We start from the raw sequence: 23,916 nt of genomic DNA on the forward strand, positions 1-23,916 counted from the left end.
TTAAATTCACTCAGTGATCGGTGCCTATCCATCCTTGACCAAATTGCACCGTGTAAAACTAGGAAACAAAAATCAAATAACCTCTCCTGGCTGAATGGTCACACTTGTGCCCTTAGAAGATTCTGTAGAAAAGCAGAACCACGATGGAAGGTGAACAAGTCCGAATTAGCACATAACACCCTTAAAAACCAGATGCTAATTTACCAGAGGGCAGTTAAGGATGTGAGATCAGCGTACTTCTATGAATTAATATCAAGAAATAACCACACTCCTCAAGTTCTCTTTAGGGCAGCTGATTTTGTTGTTAATGGTCCCTCCACCTCTTTTTTTTTGAACATGATGTTGAGTTGTCTGGAAAATTTCTCACTTATTTTTTTAAATAAGGTAGAGAATATCAGGTCCAAAATCCAGCCAGGCTCTTGCATTGGTTCCATTCCCCATGTTAATTCTGCCTCTTTTACTCAATTTCAACCAATTACAATTTCAGTGTTAGAGAGTACAGTCTCCAATATGGACTCCTCCTCTACCATCTTAGACATCATTCCCACTAAGCTGCTCAATGAGGTGTTTTCAACTATCAGCCCCGTTATTCTGCAAATTCTTAATAATTCTCTGGCCTTTGGTTCTTTTCCAGACAGTTTTAAGCATGCCATTGCTGGGCGTCCGAGTAGCATAGCAGTCTATTCTGTTGCCTACCAACACAGGGATCACCAGTTCGAATCCCCGTGTTACCCCCGGCTTGGTCGGGCGTCCCTACCGACACAACTGGCCGTGTCTGCGGGTGGAAATCCGGGTGTGGGTATATTTCCTGGTCGCTGCACTGGTGCCTCCTCTAGTCCGTCAGGGCACCTGTTCGGGGGGGGGGGGAATAGCGTGGTCCTCCCACGTGCTATGTCCCCCTGGCAAAACTCCTCACTGTCAGGTGAAAAGAAGCGGCTGGCGACTCCACATGTATCGGAAGAAGCATGTGGTAGAGTGCAGCCCTCCTTGGACCTGCAGAGGGGGTGGAGCAATGACCGGGATGGCTCTGAAAATAAGGGTAATTGGCCAAGTACAATTGGGGAGAAAAAGGGGAGATAATCCCCCCCCAAAAAAGCATACCATTGTTCACTCATTGCTGAAGAAACCACAATTTAGATCCAATGTCCTTAAGTAACTATAGACCAATCTCCAAGTTGTCTTTTCTATCTAAGGTTCTGGGGAGAGTAATTTCATCCCAATCGATTTCCTTTATGAACACTAATGATGTTTTTAACAGTTTCCAGTCTGGTTCTAGAGCACTCCATAGCACTGAGACAGCTCTATGTTGTTTTTGTTGTTGTGGGTAACTCTACTTCCTCGATGGCTCAGTTGAGTTGTGGTGTCCCTCAAGGCTCAGTTCTTGCCCCCCCCCCCTTGCTGCCGCTTGGCCAGATTATTCAAAATGACGATGTTTTTTTTAACCATTTTTATACTGAAGACACCCTAGCAAATCTCACAACTTGCCTCTGACATTAAATCCTGGTTGTCCAAAAATGTTCTCAAATTTGACTATTCTTGGCAGTCTGGTCTTAAGCAGGCTGCTAGGAATCTTGGGGTAATAGTTGATGCAAGCCTCGGTTTTGATAATCAAATCAAACAGGTTGTTCAGTCATGTTTTCTCCAGCTCAAGTGTATCTCCAAAATTAGGTCATTTTTATCAATTGCCGATCTGCCAAAACTTTTATCTGTTCTCGGCTTGACTATTATAACAGACTTTACTTTGGTACCAGCAAGGGCTCCCTCCACCATCTGCAGTTGGTGCTCGGCTCATTACCAGGGAAAAGAGGCATGACCATATTACTCCTGTGCTTGCCTCCCTGCAATGGCTCCCTATTATATTTTGAATCGAGTTCAAATTTTTACTGCTCACCGTTAAGGCCTTAAACGGTCTTGCTTCTACGTACATTTTCGATCTATTGACCAGGTAGATGCCCTCTCAACCACTAGGACCTGCAGATGGAGCGCTGCTAGTTATTCCTAGGTCTCGGTTTTGACACAGCCACCCCATGCGCCCTCCCAGGACTCACCCTCTTCGCACCAGTCTCCCTAATTGTCTCCCTTATCTTGGCCACTTCCCCTGCCCTAGTTTCTCTCTCCTGTTTGTGTGTGTGTGCTTCAGGATCGGTGGCAGGTGTGCGGAAGGCAGAGCAGAGGTCCACCACCCGCATCTCATCTACTGCAATAAACCCTACTCCTTATATACCCAGCCTTGCCAGATCATAGCCATGCCGGTTCCGTTCAGTCTACGCGGCCAACCTTTATGTTGAGAAACTGCCCCTTATCTCGTCTAGCTTGCTCTCCGTGTTTCCCCACAGTCCTGCCTGCTGTGCCCAGCCTCCGGCCGTTGGTCTGTCTCCGTGCCCCCCCCCTTGTCTTTCTGCTTCCCGGTTTGGCCCAAGTCCCCACCTCGAGCGTTCTTGCCCTGGACGCAGTGTTCCCTGCCTGCTCCTCACTCTACCCGCTCCTCGTCTTGGCTGGCATTAAAAGACTTGTTTTATTGAAACCCTGCCTGAGTCTGTGTCGGCATACTGGGTTCAGCCTTGCAGCCCCGTTTAACAGGTTTGTCACAAAGGGGGATCGGGCTTTTGTTGTTAGAGCCCCCACACGATGGACCTCTTCCTGTTGACATCGGACAAACCCAAGTCTCTAGCTTCTTCTAAGACTTTTTAAACATTTTCTTTTATGAAAGCTTCTACAAATGCTAGATATTTGTTTTGCTTTTGCCTGGTCTGGTTTTATTTCTGTGTGAAGCACTTCGTGGTGTTTTTTTAGAGCGCTGCATATAAAGTGATTACTGAGCCCATCAGCCTGATTTGTCTGTATGATCGAGGACCTCGTGATTTCAACCCTTTTGAGGAAACGAGCGCTGCAGAAGGGGAGATGCACCTGGCGGGGGTCCGCACTCTACTAATTGGTCTCTTTTCATTGGAAATGGCTGGCTACAGTGTGACCATCCAGCCAAACAAAAACGCTACGCCTCTTTGCTCCCTGAGCAAACGTATACGTCTCTCCTGAACTCCATCGGGTTTCTCACTGGATTAAGGCCGTAGCTGTGTTTGAGAAAATGCAGCATATTTGAGGCCAGTTACGCTGTGCTATTTTTTTGGGGGTGGGGGGGTGGGGCAGACGGGCTATTTATCTTTGCATACTCATTAAATGACCCCTCTACCCCCGAACAGCTTTCTGGCTGCAACAATGTAAAACGAGCCTCCCTTTGAGGTGACGGGTGGCAGTAATAGAAATTAACAAGTCTCACAGACAAAAATGAGAAGTTTGAAACCCCAAAGTATCAATTTTCCTGAACGCAACTTTGTTTGACGATGAGTTCCTCTCAGGCTCTTCCTGAAGTGACTCCCTCTAAAAACGTGTTTGCTTTGACAACACGCACACAATTATCTGCTGTTTCTTGGCTGCAGATTGGGAGGGGTGGGGTGGGGTGAATGCCTTGCCTATAGCAGCCCAGTCCTGGCGAGCTGGTTGGGGAGGTAAAAGGGACTCGTTAAGTCACAATCAGTTATGTGCGGGGCAAGATAACTGAGAAAAGCCCTCCCTCTTGCCCAATTCTTCATGTTCTCACACATCTCCAGCTCAGAAACGTCACCTCAGATCACAACGTGGTGTCTTCTAACAAGTCTCTTCTAACTCCCTGTAACATGGGCTCTAGATCATGGGTGACAGTTCTGTTGCAGAAAGACACACACACACACACACACACACACACACATACACACACACCAATCCATATAAACAATGACCTCAGTTTTGAAGTGTGATTATGAGAAAATTAGTCCAGTTTAGTCTATACTGTCACAAACTGTACTGACGATGCCTCGGCTCAAACTGGAGTTCTGCTGTTGGCTAAAGATGGACTCAGGGTCCCAAACTGAACTTGTGATTAACAAAACAAACCATGCTTTGCTATTGCACTGCAAATCCATGTCTAAATGATCACTGGGCATTTAGTGGTTTACATCTTTTTGAGCTCAAGTGCCAAGAGATGATAGAGGTGTTGCCAAAAGAAAAAGAGTCGTATTTGATTAAAAATAATTGCTGACCAAATGGCCCGACATAGCCCACTCAGCAGAACGTGCATTTACACACAGCACAGGTCACTCTAGAGGTGCTTGGTGTCATATGCTGGCTGTTCGGATGCAGAGTCTGACTAGTTAATGTTAGCAGGGACTTCTGAATAACAGACACTGAAACGAATGAATCAAACCCCTTTACAAGTCCTGCCCTTCAGAATATGCAGGACAACACACCCTTATCTGATCGGATGCCATTCCCACCATAATAGCTGGCATACAAAACAACACAGAAGAAGTCCGGCAACATATTGATATAATATCGGTATTGCAATATGAGACTAGATATCGTCTGGGATTTTGGTTGTCATGATATCATGATATAACTTAAATGCTGTCGTTCCCTGATCTTAAAGGCTGCATTCCACTTCCAGTGTGGGAAGATGGTGGGGCGAATTAACGTTTGCGGCGGCCTCACCCAGAACCGTCCATGCAGTGTCTTTGTCCACGTCTGCATCTAAGTTTGTCTTCATTTGATGGCTGGGAGAGCTGGTTCTGGATCGGCTGGGGGAGCCTGGTCTGCTGCGTCCTGTGGGCCCAGGGACCACGGCCCTGACCGGAGCTACGCATAAAGAAGTAACACCAAGGGCGGTCTGACAGGATGTGGAAGCAGGGCAGGCTAAGCTAACTGCTAGTCCATGCAGACCTGCAGTTCTGACAACACTGAGGGTGGTCTGGCGACGTTGACTGTGCTTTAGTGTCGTCGTGTGGAGTGCGGGGAGGTGTGTCGAATGTGTCTGGAGTTCGGGGAGGTGTGTCGAAGGTGTCTGGCTTGGGAGAGCTGGCGCTGGATCAGCTGGGGGAGCCTGGTCTGCTGCATCCGGTAGGCCCAGGGACCACGGTCTTGTCGGAGCCGTGCCCGAGGAGGAAACAATGAGGGCGGTCGGACAGGATGCGGAAGCGGGGCAGGCTAAGCTAACTGCTAGCCCATGCAGACCGGCAGTTCCAACAGCCATCCTAGTTGGCGTTCGTCCTCCTGGACAGGGGGATTTTTTGGACAGTGTTTTTGCTTTGCGCTCTCTGTATGTCTTTGGTGGTGTCGTTTTGGGGAAATTTTGGATATGTGTTTTTGTCTTTTGTGTCGCACTGCTGTGGTCTGGGGGAAAGGGAATTTCGACAATTAATTGTCCCTGATGCCTGATTACTGCAGCTTTAGGATTTGGTGAGGTTTTAGGTGATGGAAATGAACAGTGAAAGTCTCGCCATGCTGGGTCAGCATATCCACACTACTACTGGTCATTTCTCAACATGTTCCTGTGAGTAAATATCTCATGAGTTGAAAACACTAACAGTCCTCCACCGAATATCATCATGGTGCTGACATCAGTACATTCAGCCAGAAACACGGCGATATTTGTTTTTGTCAGTATCAGCCAGAGCTGATCACCACTTCTACCAGTCCTGTGATTTTGCAGAGCAGACTTTCAGTGACAGTCTGAAAGATGCCTCTTGGTGCGAGTGTGTGTACACATGCCTTTGAGCGAAGCAAATGGACGCTTCACGAAAAAAAAAAAGAAGTTTGTGTAAAACCTGTTTCAACATCATTTCAGGGAACATTCTGCCACATGCCAAGAATGTCATAATATGGAAAAACACTGTAAACAGCCTGTCCTCCTCTGCTCTCAGGTCTGCAGGCTGTGGTGAAGGTTCCCCTCATGACAGCAGGGCTGTGAGAACTCAGACCCCCTCCCACACCTCCCTCCCTGCTGCGTCATACCGAAACTGCTCACACCCCAATGGACACACGGAGGAGTGGCACGACAACCTCCTGCCCCTTTCTTCTGGCCAGCCAGTGTGTGTGTGCGTGCACGCGTCTGCATGCTCACGTGCACGTGCGCACCACTGTATAAATGTACATCAGGTGCGTGCATGTGTGTTTAAGGTAACTGTGGTTTCAACTCTACCTACCCACCATCAGCTAGACTATTTGCCAGGCAAAATACTAGTTGTTTATCAGAAGGAAAAAACAAAATACTTGGTCGCCTGGGCCACTACCAGATTACCAAGATGACCACTGGGCCACCAGAACAGCTTCCATGGTCCTTCACATAGATTCTACAAGTCATTGTTTGTTCCACCTAACTTTGAATCATGTCATGATAAAGTACTTAAGGTTGAATACCTATAAATGCTCAAATTAATCAAAAGAAGCAATTCTGTTATTTAAATAGGCTTGCACATGCAGAAATAAAGTTATAGAGGGGCGTCTGGGTAGCATAGCGGTCTAGTCCGTTGCCTACCGACACGGGGATCGTCGGTTTGGCGTTACCTCCCGATACAACCGCAAGGGTGGTTGAAGAGATAGTTTATATGAACTAATGTAAAGTGTTTCTAAATGCTACTGACCCAGACCTACACCATAACGACAGGTTTGTGTCATTCAGTCAGAGCGGTCCATCAGAGGAAGTGCCGTTTATGGCCGGGCCCGAAGGACAAGCCACTGCCGTACTTGTTGCACAGCTTAGTACTGACCCTCGGAGAGTGATGATATCCAGGGGTGCATGTGTACGAACACTCATGCACAGCCTGGGCAGATGTGACTTTGTGATACCTTGCTGGGTATTTTGAGACCAGAGGCACCGAGGAGGTGAAATGGCCTGGTTGGCTCTGCAACACTACACTTTTTTGTTTTTTTTTTGATTCCATAATATTCTGTTGTTGTTATTATTATTATTATTATTATTATCATCTATCATTTCTTTCACATTTCCTGTTTTACATCCTGTAGAGCTGGATCCAAACTGGACCTGAGGCACCATAGGGCAGATGTCACTTGATTGACAGTACTCGCTGTAATATGTGGGCTGTTCCCGAGTAGGGAGTTCTTCTGGACTGCACCGATGTTGATGTTGCTTGGGGTAGATACGGTTGGATGTGGAATGGCCTGGATGTGGTTGGATGTGGAATAATAATAATAATTATTATTATTGATAATGATAATAATAATGATGATGATAATAATATTAAATGATAATAATAATAATAATAATAATAATAATAATAGCAATAATAATAATTGGTTCAATTGTATATGTTCAAAATAATGGTGGCGGATAAAGGCATGAAAGGGATCTTTTCCTTGTTGCCACTGTGCTTTCGTTTCTTTTTTTAATCCATTTTCTGCAGTCGCTTCTGTGAAATTTCTTTGTGATGATCAGACGAGAGGTAACGTCATGTCATAACCAACAAACCCGGAGGGGAGCGACAAACAACATCTTAATGACGTTTACACGGTGAGGTCTGGATGATCCATTCAGTCCCACTGACTCATGAGAAAATCACATTTTAGCCATATGTGGCACCAACTGTGAAACGAATCCCGCAATAACACAGCACATTAATCACACACACACGTTATCACGCAGGCTCGCATGCTTGAAAATGCACCGGGCTTCGGCAAGAAGGCCTCGCGCTGCGAGGGAAGTTCCCGGCCCGTTTGTGGAACAATAAACATTAGCCACTCCAGTTTATGGGGTATTACATTTCCTGATGCTCCTCGCCCGTGAGTTTATGGCAGAGCTACAGATGCTGCGCGGACACCGGGGAAGTGTGTGAAACTAAATAGGCTGGCGTACACGCAGGGAGATCACAACTGTACCTGGAACTGAAGCCGCGTCAGCTCTTTTACCTGGGGATGCGGGTATCAAACCACTCTACTGGCACGTCATGTTTGTGGTTGCCAAGGGGCTCCTCGTGCTGCTAGGCAACGTTATGACGTAACTGTCCGTTCGTTGTGATGGACTGGCTCGTCCCCAAGGGGTTGCATCTATCGGTGGTTTCCATAGGAACCCGGAGCAAAACTGCACTGGGTGAGCCTGTACCTCAGACTATTTACCTCTACATCAACATTAGATGTGCTATTTGAAGGATGCTGAGTATTAAAGGCCCTCGCAGCGCCTCAGATTCAGAGAGTTGAAACAGCCACAGCTTTTTCAGTGCCATGTTCTACTTATCTAGCTGCACAGAGCCGTGGGGTCTCACATATTACACATTTATCAGGCTTTTAATTCCCAAAAAGATCTCTCTAGAGCCTTATCCTGGACGCTCTCTACTGTAGAGTCTGGTATCAATAATTTAGACCTCCCTGGCAAGATGGGCTGCAAGGTGAGACGGTAGCACTGACGGAGGTCCTTGTCTGGTTGAACTCTTCCTGTGTGGCCCAGACATTTCACCTCACCGTCTCTTCAACAAGTAGGACTATGCAATGCCCATCAATAAGTAGTACTAGTGTAAGGCCATGTACAGTGTAGTACAGTGTGATACAGAGTAATCAATGACATCTTCCTGGTCATGGAAAAGAACATGGGTGAAGGTGTGAATGAGAAAAGGGTGAAGAGATGAATGAAGGCAGGTAAGCCGCCGCTCTTTTCTGGCTGGAAATCGGCGCGGTTTTGAAGGACACATGCAATGGGGATGAAGAGGATTCAAGACTTTGCTGGCAGCCATACCCACATGTGCCCTGGCTCTGCCAAATGACAGAAGCTAAGCAGGTGTGGGCTTGGCTAGTACTTGGATGGGAGACCTCCCGGGAAAATGGAGTTGCTGCCAAAAGTGGTTTTGGTGGGTTAATAGGGGGTGGTCTTCCCTCTGGTGCTAATAAAAACAACAAATCACAGAAGCTAAGCAGGTGTGGGCTTGGCTAGTACTTGGAGGGGAGACCTCCTGGGAAAATGGAGTTGCTGCCAGAAGGGGTGTTGCTGGGCCAATAGGGGGTGGTCTTCCCTCTGGTGCTAATAAAAACAACAAATATCAGATCCCAATGGCCCAGTGCAGTGACGGGGACATGGAGCTGTAGGAGATGCCGTCCTTCAGATGAGACGTTAAACCGAGGTCCAGACTCACTGTGGTCATTAAAGATCCCATGGTACTTATTACAAACAGTAGGGGGTCCCCTGGTGTCCTGGCAACATTCCTAACCTGGCTCTCTCCACCTGGCCACCTAATCATCCCCCCATGTACTTGGCTCAATGATTCCTCCCTCGCCACCTCCAGCTGATGTGTGGTGAGCGTTCTGGCGCAAAATGGCAGCCGTGCATCACCCAGGTGGTGCTACACATTGGTGGTGGTTGAAGTGAGTTACCCCCTTCAATGTGAGGCATTTTAGGTGTCTAGAAAAGCTCTATATAAATGTCATTGTTATAATTATTATTATTATTATTAGGTCTGATGATCCAAGCTGAAAAAAATATCATGCCACCCATTATGGCATTTTCTGATGGTTTTAATGGTTCTATTGGGATATTGTTATGATTTGTGATGGCATGTAATGGTCACCATCAGAGCATGCTGTGCTCTGTAGGAAACAGGTTCATGGTTGCTGATCGGAACCACTAAAACCATTAGATCAGTGTCCAAAAACATACTGGAACCTCGCGGTTTTGATGGTTTCCTCTCTTTGAAGCCATCGGGATTCCTCTAACAGTCGGACTTTTTTCAGCAGGGGTTAACATTATTAATTGACTACGACAAGTTATACTAACTGAACCGTGCAACAAAAATGCCCAGATGTTTGACATATTGTATGTGAAAGTCACAGTGTAACAGCATCATTAAATCAGAGTGGCAACCAAACCATAAAATATGTAATTCATACACACACACACACACACACACACACACACACACACACACACACACACATTTTTTTCAAACACAAATAAACAAGGTCAACAATTAAAATTGTCTTTTGACCATCACAAGTTGCCACACATTCACTCTGACAGAAGCAGGCAATTCACGAGGCACCCTGGTGTCTCATTCACTCAGGTGTCTCGGTCGACCATCTAGGTTCTGGCCCAATCACAGCGTCCCTGGCTCAAATCCGGCCACAGGACCTTTTCTGTACGTCTTTCCCTGCTTTCTTTACCCTTTGCTTCCTGCCTATCGCTATTTTTCTATCAAAAAAAGGCTAAAAATGCCAGAAAAACAGCTTTAGAAGAAGAAAAGCATGTAGTTCGCAGACATGTGTTGCATGATTACGCTCTGAGCTCCACGCTAGCTGTCAATAAGTTCATCAACCATTCTTGTAGAGAGAGAGAGGGAAAAAAAGCCAGTAAAGTGTTCTGGAGGAAGGGAAATAGATAACAAGTTGAGGAATTGAACAGAACATTTGATCTTTCCTAGTATCAAGATGTGGGATCCTTGCACATAGGAATGTAGCAAAGGTGGGCCAAAAGTAAAAAGCTCCTTCCAGAAATTAAGCAGTAGATAGACAGACAGACAGACAGACAGACAGACAGACAGACAGATAGATAGACAGATAGACAGATAGATAGATAGATAGATAGATAGATAGATACAGACAGACAGACAGACAGACAGACAGACAGACAGACAGACAGACAGACAGACAGACAGACAGACAGACAGATAGATAGATAGATAGATAGATAGATAGATAGATAGATAGATAGATAGATAGATAGATAGATAGATAGATAGATAGATAGATAGATAGATAGATAGATAGATAGATAGATAGATGGATGGATGGATGGATGGATGGATGGATGGATGGATGGATGGATAGATAGATAGATAGATAGATAGATAGATAGATAGATAGATAGATAGATAGATAGATAGATAGATAGATAGATAGATAGATAGATAGATAGATAGATAGATAGATAGATAGATAAATAGACCGGCAGACAGACAGACAAACAGATAGATAGATAGATAGATAGATAGATAGATAGATAGATAGATAGATAGATAGATAGATAAATAGACAGGCAGACAGACAGACAAACAGATAGATAGATAGATAGATAGATAGATAGATAGATAGATAGATAGATAGATAGATAGATAGATAGATAGATAGATAGACAGATAGACAGATAGATAGATAGATAGATAGATAGATAGATAGATAGATAGATAGATAGATAGATAGATAGATAGATAGATAGATAGATAGATAGATAGATAAATAGACCGGCAGACAGACAGACAAACAGATAGATAGATAGATAGATAGATAGATAGATAGATAGATAGATAGATAGATAGATAGATAGATAGATAGATAGATAGATAGATAAATAGACAGGCAGACAGACAGACAAACAGATAGATAGATAGATAGATAGATAGATAGATAGATAGATAGATAGATAGATAGATAGATAGATAGATAGATAGATAGATAGATAGATAGATAGATAGATAGATAGATAGCACGTCTTTTCCTCCAGCATGGGGATAGACAGGGGTGCCAGTTAGCATCGTGCCCTTGTGTTGGTTGTCTTGAGCAACACAAGTAAGAATGGTCAGCGGTGCCACCTGACAGGCATCTGTCATTCCATAGCAACTGCCCAGGCTCCATAAAAGCTCTCCGAGTTCTTCTGTTTATCTCACTCATTCACCTACACACACACACACACACATATATATATATATATAAACAAACACGTCTACCTTATATCAAATACACTGATAAATAAATTGCTGAATAAACAAAGAAAAAACAGAAGCAAGGAAAAAAATATGATGGAGCTGCATTTTGAATGATAAGTGGTAACTAGCCTGCTGTATTACTTCCACAATGAAAAACATTTGACCTTTCACGGAACAATTCAGGCCATGTCCCATGACGTACATTTAAAATTCAGGCCGATCCTTGGGGAACGGCTTGAAAGACCAGAAGCGTTTCGGGTTGGCGGGGCCTTCAGTGTTTTTTGATATTGACCCTTACTCATTTCATAACACAGACCTGCCTTCTCTTGAATCAAAATCTGCAGCATGAGCCACTGGCCCACTTTCAACCGGGAGCAGAAACTAACGCTCCCACACATTCAGCTGAGACTCAATTATGTAATGGAGTCGATGGGCGCCGCTTGCATGTGCTCCGGTGTGCCCCGTACCTAAGAGCAACAACAGCCTGCAGCGAAGCATCTTCAGGAAGCGTCCTCGGTTCCTCAAATACAGCACCCTGTGCACCGTTTCATGTCGACCGCCAACTTTCTATTACACCTATACGGCTTTCTCCGGTCAGTACTCGCAATGTTATGCTAGCTGGCTTTCAGAATAACGAGTGTATTGCCACGACCGTGTTATAGGGACGCACGTTAAGAATCTACACAATGGCAGGTTGCCTAATACTACGATCCTGAGGATTGCTCTTGTTGAATCTGCTGACCTATGGAGATACAGGTCATCGTATTGGCGTTTTACAGCTTCAAAGATGGATTCAGAACGGCTCAGCTGGGGTCCGCAACCTCTGGCACGCGTGCCCCTGGCGGCCGATTCGATTTGAAATAGTACCGCGATTAATTAGCCTCAAAATACACCATTGTTGATTTTTTTTTTTTGACCAGCCACATTTATGAACTTACAGGCATTATAAGAACAATAAAGAACACAAATGCCAGGGGGGGAAAATAGATACAATAAAATAAGTGAAGAAAAGAAAAATAACCGTAAGAGTATAGCCAGCGAGGCTATCAGTTCTGTCCCCCTAACAAAAAGTCCTGAAGTAAAGTCTGTTTTTACAGCCTTCTTATTACGCCGTTGTTTCTGACAGCAAGAGAGCGCACACAGGTGGCGTGCAGCAGCAGGAAATAAAACATAGATAAATGCTCGTTTGCAAATGAACTGGCACACCAGCCTGGGAGTTTATTTATTTATTTGTTTACTTTTTAAAGTGGCACGGGACAACCAAAAGGTTGTCGACTCCTGACCTAATACAATGGCAAACAAAAAACCAAAAAACCAAAACATGGTTGAAACTGTGTTTCGGTCATTTTTGTTGAAGAATCTGTTTGTAAAGGTTATGAGCTTGTTTTCCGATATCTACTCGTTAACTACTTCAAACATGTCGCCCACCTACCGGATTCTTCTGGATTTGGCTACAATGATGAAGATAAAAAAAACAACAAACACTATAATTTCCCCCTGAGTTTGCTGCCTGATAGTGAGTATTAAATTTGGATCTATGAAAGCATGTTGGGGTTGCTCGTGTTGTGTGTCCGCGCACACGCTTGTCAAGAAGACTGAGAGCGCTTAGCTGTCAGAAAGACCGACAGCACCTGCTCCTGTATTTACAGCACAGTTATATCACAGTATCTTTCTTGGCATAAGCAGATCTTCCACTTCAAATAGCATGTGGGTGTAAACCTGATTTCTTGTGTAAAACCAACATGGAGACCGCCCTTCAGGTTTTGTTTATTTCTGCCGAGATTCCAGAGAAGACAGGAAAACTTGTTTTCCCCCGGCAGCGAACGGAGGAAGGATCTGCTCATGAAAGGAAAACGGATTTTGTGTAAACGTCCATCCAAGCTGAACCACAAGCTGAACCACAAGCTGCCCGCCCCCACCCCCATCCCCGTCCAAGCTCCTTTGCATAGGGACTGGAGTCAAGTCAAGTCAAGTCAAGTCTATTTGATTTGTATAGCCCAACAACTCTGTTTGTCACTACCTGTTTGGAGCAGGACTTGTTGCTACCGAGTTATCGCTCCCATTAATAACCAGACTGAGGAGGAACATAAAGCGATTACGCAATAAACGTGAAGAAACATCCGTACTTGGCTCTAGTGTGAACGGGGCCTGTTGGACTAATTAACATAGCAACGACCTGGCTTCAGTCATGTCACATCCACCAGCTTCACCCTCTCCTCCTTTTCTCTCGCGAATTCAGCTTTACTGCACCCAAGGCCTTCGCACTCATCGATCAACACGTCGTGATGGCATCATCAGCACATCTGAACTGTTTTTGCACTCCCTGGGACAGGAACCCACCACAGAAATTGTACAGAAAATGCCTGATGGGTTGATAATGGTGCCCGAGTTCGTGGCCCTGGAGTGTATTTGATAGGGAACGCGAGGGCTGCGTCACAGAAAGAGAACCCAGCATCTACTAAGGACCGTGGGAGGACACCCTGAGACACGAGATCCCCTATACGATGCTCAAGGCTGACCTGGATGGGGATGGGCGACGTTACGACACAGCGAGACCGCCGTCTGCGTCTCACATAGTCAGCGACCGTCTTAAAAAAAGAACGGGGTCCAAAGAGGCGAATCTGCTCCAGCGACTTTGTTAGAAATAATCACCCCTATAAAGTTTGGCTCACCCATAACTATACCCAGCCACTTTTGTAAAATATTAGCAGTGTTAATATCAGTATTAGTAGCGTAACAATGTATACCTTATAAAATGTAGCGTATCCATTCAACAGCCCACTCCATTCAAAAGTCAAGTGTCCTGCCAGAATAAACCTGTCTGACTGGGTTTTGTGAGGCGTTGGGCTTAGATCCCGGATCAGAGAGAGCGGCAGCACTCATCCTGGCTGCTGCAGCCCTTATTGGATTAATCTGCATGCTTTTATTAGAACTATCAGGAGGTTCAAGCAGAGAAAGGTTACAGGAGCTGGGATTAGCCGCATCCACTTTGCACACAAAAGGCCTTCTAATGTCTGTGAATCACTCCACAAAACCAAGTTTTTGGTTCTGTGATATCAAGCTAGTCCGTTTGTGCTGTTTAATACACTAGATATCCATTAAGGCTATCAAAGCTTTAGGTTTTCATTAGCTATTGGTGCCATAATAAAGTGCAAACTCACATCAAGCCAATTTCACTATTTAGCTGAGGATCAATATTCCTCACTCTGAATTTCCAATTAGCTGTCAGTATAATGGGGAACAGCAATACACAATAAGAAATTGATTTATTGATTTTTGTTGGCAAGGCTTCACCATGGGGGGGGGGAGCACGACTCAGGAGTTAGAGTGGGTTGTCTAGTAATCAGAAGGTCGCTGGTTCGATCCCCGTTCCTTCTTGAGCAAGACGCTGAACCCCTAACTGCTCCCGATGAGCAGGTTGGAGCCTCACATGGCAGCCTCCACCATCAGTGTATGAATGTGTGTGTGAATGGGGTGAATGTGAGGCACACACTGTAAAGTGCTCCGAGTGGTCGGTAGACTAGAAAAGCTCCATAGAACTGCAATCCATTTACCGTTTAACATATAGCTGCCAACACCACACCACATCAAAATGCATAGAAATGCATATAAAAATATATATATACACAATATATATATGTAAAAAACAAAAAACTATAAAAATTATACAAAATGTATAGAAATACAGAAATGAAATATAGAAATGCCAGGAAATATATGCAAAATAAAAATATATAAAAACATAAAAAATATAAAAAATATGCAAAATGCATAGAAATATAGCAATGAAATATAGAAATATAGAAATGCAGTCCATTTACCGTTTAACATATAGGTGCCAACACCACACCACATCAAAATGCATAGAAATATAGAAATGCATATAATATATATATATATATATATAAACAAAAAATTATAAAAAATATTAAAAAATTTATAGAAATATAGAAATGAAATCTAGAAATGCCAGGAAATATATGCAAAATGAAAATATATAAAAATATAAAAAATGTGCAAAATGCATAGAAATATAGAGATGAAATACAGAAATGCAGTCCATTCACCATTTAACATAGCTGCCGACACCACACCACCACCAGAATGCATAGAAATGCATAGAGATATATGCAAAATATAAACATTAAAAATATTTTAAAAAATATGCAAAATGGTTGGAAATATAGAAAAGAAATACAGAAATATAGAAATGCAGTCCATTTACCATCTACCATAGCTGGTGACATCACACCACCATCAAAAGGGGGGAAACTCCACAACTTTCCGCCCTCCGCTGAAACTGAAATTGGTTCGTGACGGACGTGTGCAGGGAGAGAGAGAGAGAGACATAGAGAGACATAGAGAGACATAGAGAGACATAGAGAGACATAAAGAGACATAGAGAGACATAGAGAGACATAAAGAGACATAGAGAGAGAGAGAGAGTTTGCCCTTTGGGGAAGGGGTTGCATGGTCAACACACTAGCGGCGATGCCCGCGTGTTGACCCTGGACACGCGTCCGCGACAAAAGGCTCGCGGCCAGGCTCGCTCCGAGCGGGGCGCCCGCTCCGAACGCGGCCCCGTGTGGGCGCGCGATAAGCCGCACGAGATATTTTGCTCCCCATCACGACACGGCGGACATGAGCGGCGCCCATGTAGACCGGCGTAGGACCACTGTGCAGCGTTACAACGCCTCGGCAAGAGACACGGACGGGCACCGGTTCTTACCGTACAAGGCATTTCGCGTTATCTGGCCGCCCATGGCTTTAATCCCGAGTCCGCTTCTCACCCGTGGCCCGTCGATTATCCGCGAGCTGTGGCCGCGCGCCCCGGCTCTGGTGACATGTTCGCGTGTTCACATCCAAAACTGTCGTTCTTTCCCCGAACGGAGGCGCATATAGGAGACACACACACGCACGCACACGCATACACGCACGCGCACACATGCGCGCACTCGCGCGCACGCACGCCTCCTTAAGCGCAGGGTAGATCTGTGAAGTTAACTCCCCCCCCTCATTCACCGCGCGCTCTCCGCACTCTCGCCCATGTTGATATTTGCATAAAAGGTGGAGACTCCTCCAGCGTTTTTTCCCCCCCTGAAAGTGTCGCTCCCGTGGTGACCCGCTCCTCCGGGAGAAGAGGAGGGGAGGAGGTTATCTGAGGAAAAGAATCGGGACTGGGACAATGACAACATTCGGAACGTACCCAACGCAAAAGGTGTAGGCCCTGCTCGTGTGCGCATGCGCTGTTGAACCTGCTCCACACAAGACAATTAGATAAAACTGAATGACATTGTTAACGTAATCTCTCGCTCTCTCTCTCTCTCTCTCTCTCTCCCTCTCATCCTCTCCTGCTGCCAACGAAATTAAAGTGGATGAAGCCAAACCACCCCACAATGACTCAATGGTTACAAGTCCAACATGTCTACATGATGGAACACATGGCTGCTCAGCTACAACCTAAATTGTCTATTTTCATAAGGAGATGGACACCAGTACACGTTTCCTAGCTAGCTCAGCCAGGAAACCTGTACTGTATTGTACTGTATTGTTTTGATGCATAATTCATACGAGTATGTGTGTGTTCTATCCATGTATGGTGTTATGTCATCTACACGTGCATGTATGTCAAGTGAAGCCCAATCTCAAGGTGATTATATTCTACATTGTTAATTGCTTGTTAACTTACATGACTGGCAATAAAGTAAAAAAAAAAACCTGGGAGGGTTACTTAGGCTATGTTTGGTTTCCGGAGCCTCAAAGGGTAAGTGGTCACATTCTTCACTTTCAGCACTCAGTCTTACACCTCAACCTTTTTACTTCCTCATTTGCCTCAGGCTTCTGATAGACGAACCGGGTGACCCCCCTCAAGAGTCAAGCCTCTGACTTAAACTGTCATCACGTAACCTGGGCTCCTCTGGGGCCCTCAGTCCAAGACATTACCGTGTTTACTTTGGGCCTAAAGTGTCCACTCCAAGATATTGGGACTGTGGAGACCAGTATGGGACACATTAGAACATTTTGGATTAACTGACAGCTGAGCAGGGGGGGGGGGATTTGGTCAAGAAGTTTGTGTTAAAGTCAGTAGCCTGTGATTGTAAAAAAAAATAATAAGAAAAAAATTGACATTTCATGTTCCTAGTCACTTTTTATTTTAATCAAATTAAATATAACATTTATGTGCACTTGGCAACCTTATTGGAGTATTTAACATGCAGTGGTAAAATGGTAGAAGTGCAGTTAGATAGACACATTAGGACTAACGAGTCACAGGAACGATTAAAAATAAAGAGCTCATACAATCTGAAACCTGTCTCTAAAAATGCTGTCGTCATGGCGGACTTCACGAATGCTGTCAATAGTCGTGTTTCATTACCTCTCAAGCGATATTTTAGGCGAACTTTTGAAATGGCGCCACAAAAAGAAAAAGAAAGAAAGAAGCGGCGCGTTTCTATCAACTGGCGACTTGGGAGTGCATAAACTCGGCTATGCAAAACGTAGTTTCGTCAGAAGGTGGCGGTATAGGCTACGTTACACCTAGCTGGAATAACCACAGTAGAAGAAGTAGAGGTTGCGGAACCGGAAACAAAGCCGGTCGTCTCGGCTCTACGAGAGGAAGTAGCGCGGTGACGTCGCTGGGGAGTTACGCTTTCAATGAAGCGAAGACGATGTCCTTTACAGCGAAAACAACTGGTTGTGGGGTAAAACAAAAAACTATATAATCAAGAATTGGAAGGAGTGAAACAGTTGAAGCTTTTAGGGTTATGGTTTGATGACAAGACTTAGATGGGCAGTACATAATTCAGAAAATAGTGTGGAGTTAGAAAACAACGAGACAGGAGACGTGAGAGTAGACGTAGTCGAGGTAGTTTACTAGCTCCAACTTTGCATGTCATACGTTCGACAACGACACTCAACTGTATACCGGAAGCGGAAGTGCATTATCTGACCCCTCGCCTCTTCCCTTAAAGGTACACTGTCCTCTTAGGTGAATGTCTCTAGTTATATAGATGTGGGTTACCACAATAGACAAATTTAAGAAAGTATTGAACGTAATGAGGTGTTTAGCTGGAAGCGAGTGGGGGCACACAGAACCGCATTGAAGGCCATAGACAGTGGATTCATTAGCTCAGTATTAGATGATGGTTGGGGGGTGCATGGGTCAGCTGCAAGCGCATCTCTCCAAAGGAATGCGGAACATTTTATCAGGAGCACTTTTGTCATTTCGCCTCATGGACTTGCGCACATGAGGTGAGACAAAATGCCGTCCCCCCCCCAGCCCAAAACAGTACAACATACAAACAAATACACATTCAACAACTACAAGAACACACTCAAACTAGCACATAGACCCAAACCAAAGGGGGGGGGGGTCACTGGCCTGGCGGCCTGTCGGGGGTGTCTCCCCGCCTGCCGCCCAATGGCTGCTGGGATAGGCTCCAGCATCCCGCGACCCCAGTTAGGATAAGCGGCTTGGATAACAGAATGGACGAACTGTCCAAGGAAACAAACGCCAGCCAGGATGACTGTCGGAACCGCCGGTCTGCAGGGGCTAGCAGTTAGTATAGCCTGCCCCGATTACGCGTCCTGTCAGACCGCCCTCCGTGTTTCCTCCTCGGGCCCAGCTCCAGGCAGGGGCCGTGGTCCCTGTGGTAACCGGACGAAGCAGACCAAGCCGTCCCAGCCGATCCAGCGCCAGCTCTCCCAGCCAGACACCCTCGACACACCTCCCAGCACTCCACACGACGACATCAAAAACACCACAGTCAGTGCCAGGTGAGGCTGCCACCAGACCGCCTTCGCTGTTATCTGAACTGCCGGTCTGCATGGGCTAGCAGTTAGCTTAGCCTGCCCCGCTTCCGCATCCTGTCAGACCGCCCTAGGGGTTACCTCCTCGTCCCTGGGCCCACAGTGCAGCAGACCAGGCTCTCGCAGCCGATCCAGCGCCAGCTCTCCCAACCAACAAACGAAGACAACAATTTAGACGCAGACGTGGACAAAGACACTGCATCGACAAAGGTTAGATAATATTCAGTACCAGGCCTTGAGAGTATGCACACGTTCATTTAAAACAATCCCAACAGCAGCGTAACAGGTGGAAATGAGAGAAATGCTATTAGACACGAACAGTTTGCAGCTATCGCTGAATTACTGGTTAATTTACAGGGCCCTAGTTAAGATCACCCGGCACAAGACACTTTAAAACCTTGTTGGGAAAAGGAGAGGAAGGAGACAAAAAGTTTTGGATGGACAGTGACACAGAAGGCAACAGAATTTACGGTAGCTCAATTAAACATTAGTCCAACAGCACGGGGCGGCCCGGTGGCGCAGAGGTTAGCGCGGTTGCCTCACAGCAAGAAGGTTCTGGGTTCGAACCCCGGTGTAGTCCAACCTTGGTGGTCGTCCCAGGTCGTTCTTTGTGTGGAGTTTGCATGTTCTCATCGTGCCTGCGTGGCTTTCCTCCGGGTGCTCCGGTTTCCTCCCACAGCCCAAAGACATGTAGGTCAGGTGAATCGGCCATACTAAATTGCCCGTGGGTGTGGGTGTGGGTGTGGGTGTGGGTGTCGGCCCTGTTATGGCCTGGCGGCCTGTCTAGGGTGTCTGCTGCCCAGTGACTGCTGGGATAGGCTCCAGCATCCCCGCGACCCTGAGGGCAGCATAAGCGGTTTCGTATAATGGACCAACAGTACCATTGCCTACAATACCACCCTGGATACTTCCTGATGCCACAGTAGATTTTACACGATTAGAAAAGAAGAATAAAGACGCCGAGTTTGTTTCTCATTCACATGCCATTCAAGTATATATTGATGGTTACCACAGTGATGTCCAGATCTGCACTGTCAAATAGTTTAGTAGATGAAAGTAGAGAAAAGGATCAGTGAGGGAATATCAGTCTACACCGGCGAAGTGGTTGCAATATTGTTGGCAGTGCAGTGGATAGAGGAAACAAGACCACTGAGAGCAAGCATTTACTCAGAGTCAAGCTCATCACGAGCCAGTTTACAGTACAGTCATTCAGATAGCAGACCGGATGTTTTAATAAACATTACAATAAATATTATACAGAATTTAAATGATGGGCTTACATTTTTTATGGGTACTGGCGCATAAAATGAAGTGGCGGATAAGGTTGCAAAGGAGGATACAAAAAATAAACACGTTCAGTTAGCAGTCAGATTTAGCAAGCCAGAAATCAAGAGCATTATTAAGCAGAGACTGAGGGAGAGAGAGGAAAGGATGATGGTTTTACTGAGTTCAAAGGAAAGTGGGAGAAATGAGGAGTGCAGGAAGGACCAGGAGAGAGGAGACGATAATATCTAGACTTACATTTGGATACACTGGACTAAACGGTACACTGGTCAAAATAGGCCAACATAAATAACACAGGCAGGTGTGACTACTGTGGACAAGAAGAAACGATAGAGCAGGTTAAGCTAAACTGTCAGAGATACGAGGCAGAAAGAAGGAATCTGATGAGAAACCTCGGAAAGGAAAAGGTAAACTTTGACTTAGTAGACATTCTACAAAAGAATTCAGGACACGAGTGTTATCGAATTTTATTTCAGTATCTTAGAATAATAGTTTGATTGAGAAAATTAGTTTTCTTTTTCTTACGACTATTCTGGTTCACACTACATACCAATTGGTGACGGTAATGGGCCAAATTGTTGTTTGCTAACCGCCAATAAACCTAAAAACGAAGATCTACGAGAGAAAATTGAGAAAGGTCTGCAGGAATCTTTCAAAAAAAATTTTTTTTTTTTACATCTTCATTAAAATAAGATTCACATACAAACAAAAAAAAGTTATTAATACAGATCAAACATCAGAGCCAGTGGGAATCTTTGAAGTAAAAAATTAAACAAAGACCACAAATACAAATAATAAATAGTTTTTAGGAATCTGTCAGCTATTATAGGCCATGTTTCGTGCTGTCCAAGATGAAGACAACGAACTGTGTGTTATGAGAATATCCAGCAAGCGGCAGTGGAAACAGTCGTGTGAGTTAATTTCTTTAATTAAAAAAAATTTTTTTTTTACAAACAGTAAGGCCATCATTATAATGATAGAACTTACATCAAATAGAAGGAACAGACACTACATGAGACATAAAACATTTAGACAAACAATACAAATATTGTATATAAAATAAAATAAATTAAGCAGAATAAAACATAAAAAACCATAAAATAAATAAAAAGATTGATTAAGCAATTGTTAATTCTCAAGACATTCCATTGGTCAGACCATTTTTAGTAATACATAGAGATCTTTGGCACATTTTGAATTAATTAATTTCAGGGACTAAACGTGGAGTTGAGTTTCATCACAGTAGCATGTGAAAATGGGTGGGGTCTGTATAAATTTAGCCTTATGAACAAAGAATTTGGCTAAAATTAGTAAAACATTGACTATCAAGTCCAACTTCTTGTCTTCCAGTAATCCACCAAAATAATATTATGATCTGTAACAGGCATTCCTGTGGTTTTGCTGTTTAGCCATTCCATGAATCGTTCCCAGAAGAGCGATAAGAGCATGAAACAAGCAGATGCTCTGTTGTTTCAACATCACCTTTGCAGAAAACACATTCATTATTCTCAAAGCCAAATCTCAATCTTAAAAATTCACTGGAAGGGTAGAAATCATTCATTATTTTCTAGTGTATTTCGGTTGCTTTGGGTGGAATTGGGTATTTGAAGAACTTGGTTCTTGGTTTAGATACTGTTGGTTGGTCAAAAATATTCAAAATATTATTTTTACAAGACTGAGCAGGGTATAAATCGTTTGTTAGAGTAGATGTTGTGAATTTGTTTGAAAATCTTTTATCAAGAAAAGGAATTCCCTTTATCAAAGTTGTGGGAAGCTGGATCGCCACCTTGCTGTGGCGGAGAAACTTGCGTATACTAATGATCCCAAGAGCTATGCCATCCGGACCTTGGCTCCTGGTAGGGTCACCCGAGGTCGATAGGTCAAGGGGGGAGGTTCCAGACGAAGCGCGATCCAACAAAGAAGTCAACGGTGGAACTTGCGAAAGACAATGCCAGTGAAGGCGGATGAAGGCTGCAACAGAGGGTGGTCCCCAATCGTATTCGTTCACTATGCCATTGGACTCTGGCCACCCCCTTGCCAAGGACTATGTGGTGGTTGCAGGCACATCAGCCACTCCACGTAAAAAGCTGTCATGCGCAGGCGTCCAAAAGGACAGCCGTACCTGACCCCGAGTGACCGCCGATGGATGGGGGTTTTGAGATTGGGACTTAGCGTACAATGATATATTTTTTGCTAGGATAAGGAACAAAATGCCATTGCAAGGTAATACATCACCATTCGTATCTAGTCGGTCCATTACGCACCAAATATTCCTATCCATCCAGTTCTTATGAAACAGATTTTCTTTTGTGAAGTATGTATCTGTTGTTCCATAATGGTGTATTTTGAGGTGCGAAGTTGTGCTTATAAAATAATTTTCCAAAAAAGTCAAACCTGTTGGTGATATTTGGAAAGCTGGGCTCAAACCCAGGACCTTCTTGCTATGAGGCGACCGTGCTAACCACTGCGCCGCACGTGTATATGTTACATTTATCCTTCGACAGGTGTTCTACAGACATTGTAGTGCCATTAACAATAATTCCAAGTTTGCCAGAGACAATCCTTCCTTCCCCTTTGAAAATACAGCTAAAATCATACACCACCTTACTGGGAGCAAGGCCCCTTGATTGGCTGCTCTTATGTGAATGCCGAGAAAAGGCTATAGGCCTACATTTAGTGGCGAATGGAAAACTAACTCAGATAATACTGGCCTCTTGTTTGTGTTGAAAAACAAACGCTGAATCCCGCTGGTGTTAATATAAAAATGTCCCAGTTTTACCATCGTTCTCGATGATTGCGGCCACGTAAGCAAAGCAAATATTTGAAGCCCGCCAGGGATCAGATCAAAAGCACATCAGGGCCACAACCACAAGGTTTGGTTTGTTAGATTAGATGCTGCAATTGGGGTGGTGGTGTGGTTTGAAATGAAGACAGCGTGTGGAGAACGCAAGCACTGAGAGCCTGAAGCCACGTGACCACACTCGGTCTGCCATGTCGAAGGGATGGGTCCAACATTTTAAGTAGCTTTTCTCACTGCCACCAAAACAAGATTAATTACGTGGCATCCGAAGCATCACTCCGGTGGCCCTGTATTGTCCACCTGACTGCAGGCTCCTGACAGCGCTTATTCAGAACGATGGTACCGGCCAGCAGGGGAATAACGCTCCCCCAAAACTACACACAAGCTTGAGTTACTGACTTCACCTGTTACACAAACCCCACACCACACCACGCCACCGAGTCATTAGAGTCTCCAGTCTCTGGGTGGGTGACATCATTAACCTTCACCAGGGTGTAATGGCTTTTTGTCACG

The 23,916-nt window shown here is 44.8% G+C and overlaps 1 protein-coding gene across 1 annotated transcript in view; it reads right to left on the minus strand.

Moving 5' to 3' along the window:
- neurl1aa (neuralized E3 ubiquitin protein ligase 1Aa) overlaps nucleotides 1-16,330 on the minus strand; it is an 82,338-nt gene extending 66,008 nt beyond the window's left edge. Inside the window, exon 1 of the mRNA XM_056280924.1 lies at nucleotides 16,240-16,330. Coding sequence (XP_056136899.1) covers nucleotides 16,240-16,273 — 34 coding nt within the window. The 5' untranslated portion in view covers nucleotides 16,274-16,330. The remainder of the gene's footprint in view (nucleotides 1-16,239) is intronic.
- Nucleotides 16,331-23,916: the final 7,586 nt, after the last annotated feature.

The sequence above is a fragment of the Lampris incognitus genome, chromosome 5 (genome assembly GCF_029633865.1).
Source record: "Lampris incognitus isolate fLamInc1 chromosome 5, fLamInc1.hap2, whole genome shotgun sequence".
NCBI classification, from domain to species: Eukaryota; Metazoa; Chordata; class Actinopteri; order Lampriformes; family Lampridae; genus Lampris; species Lampris incognitus.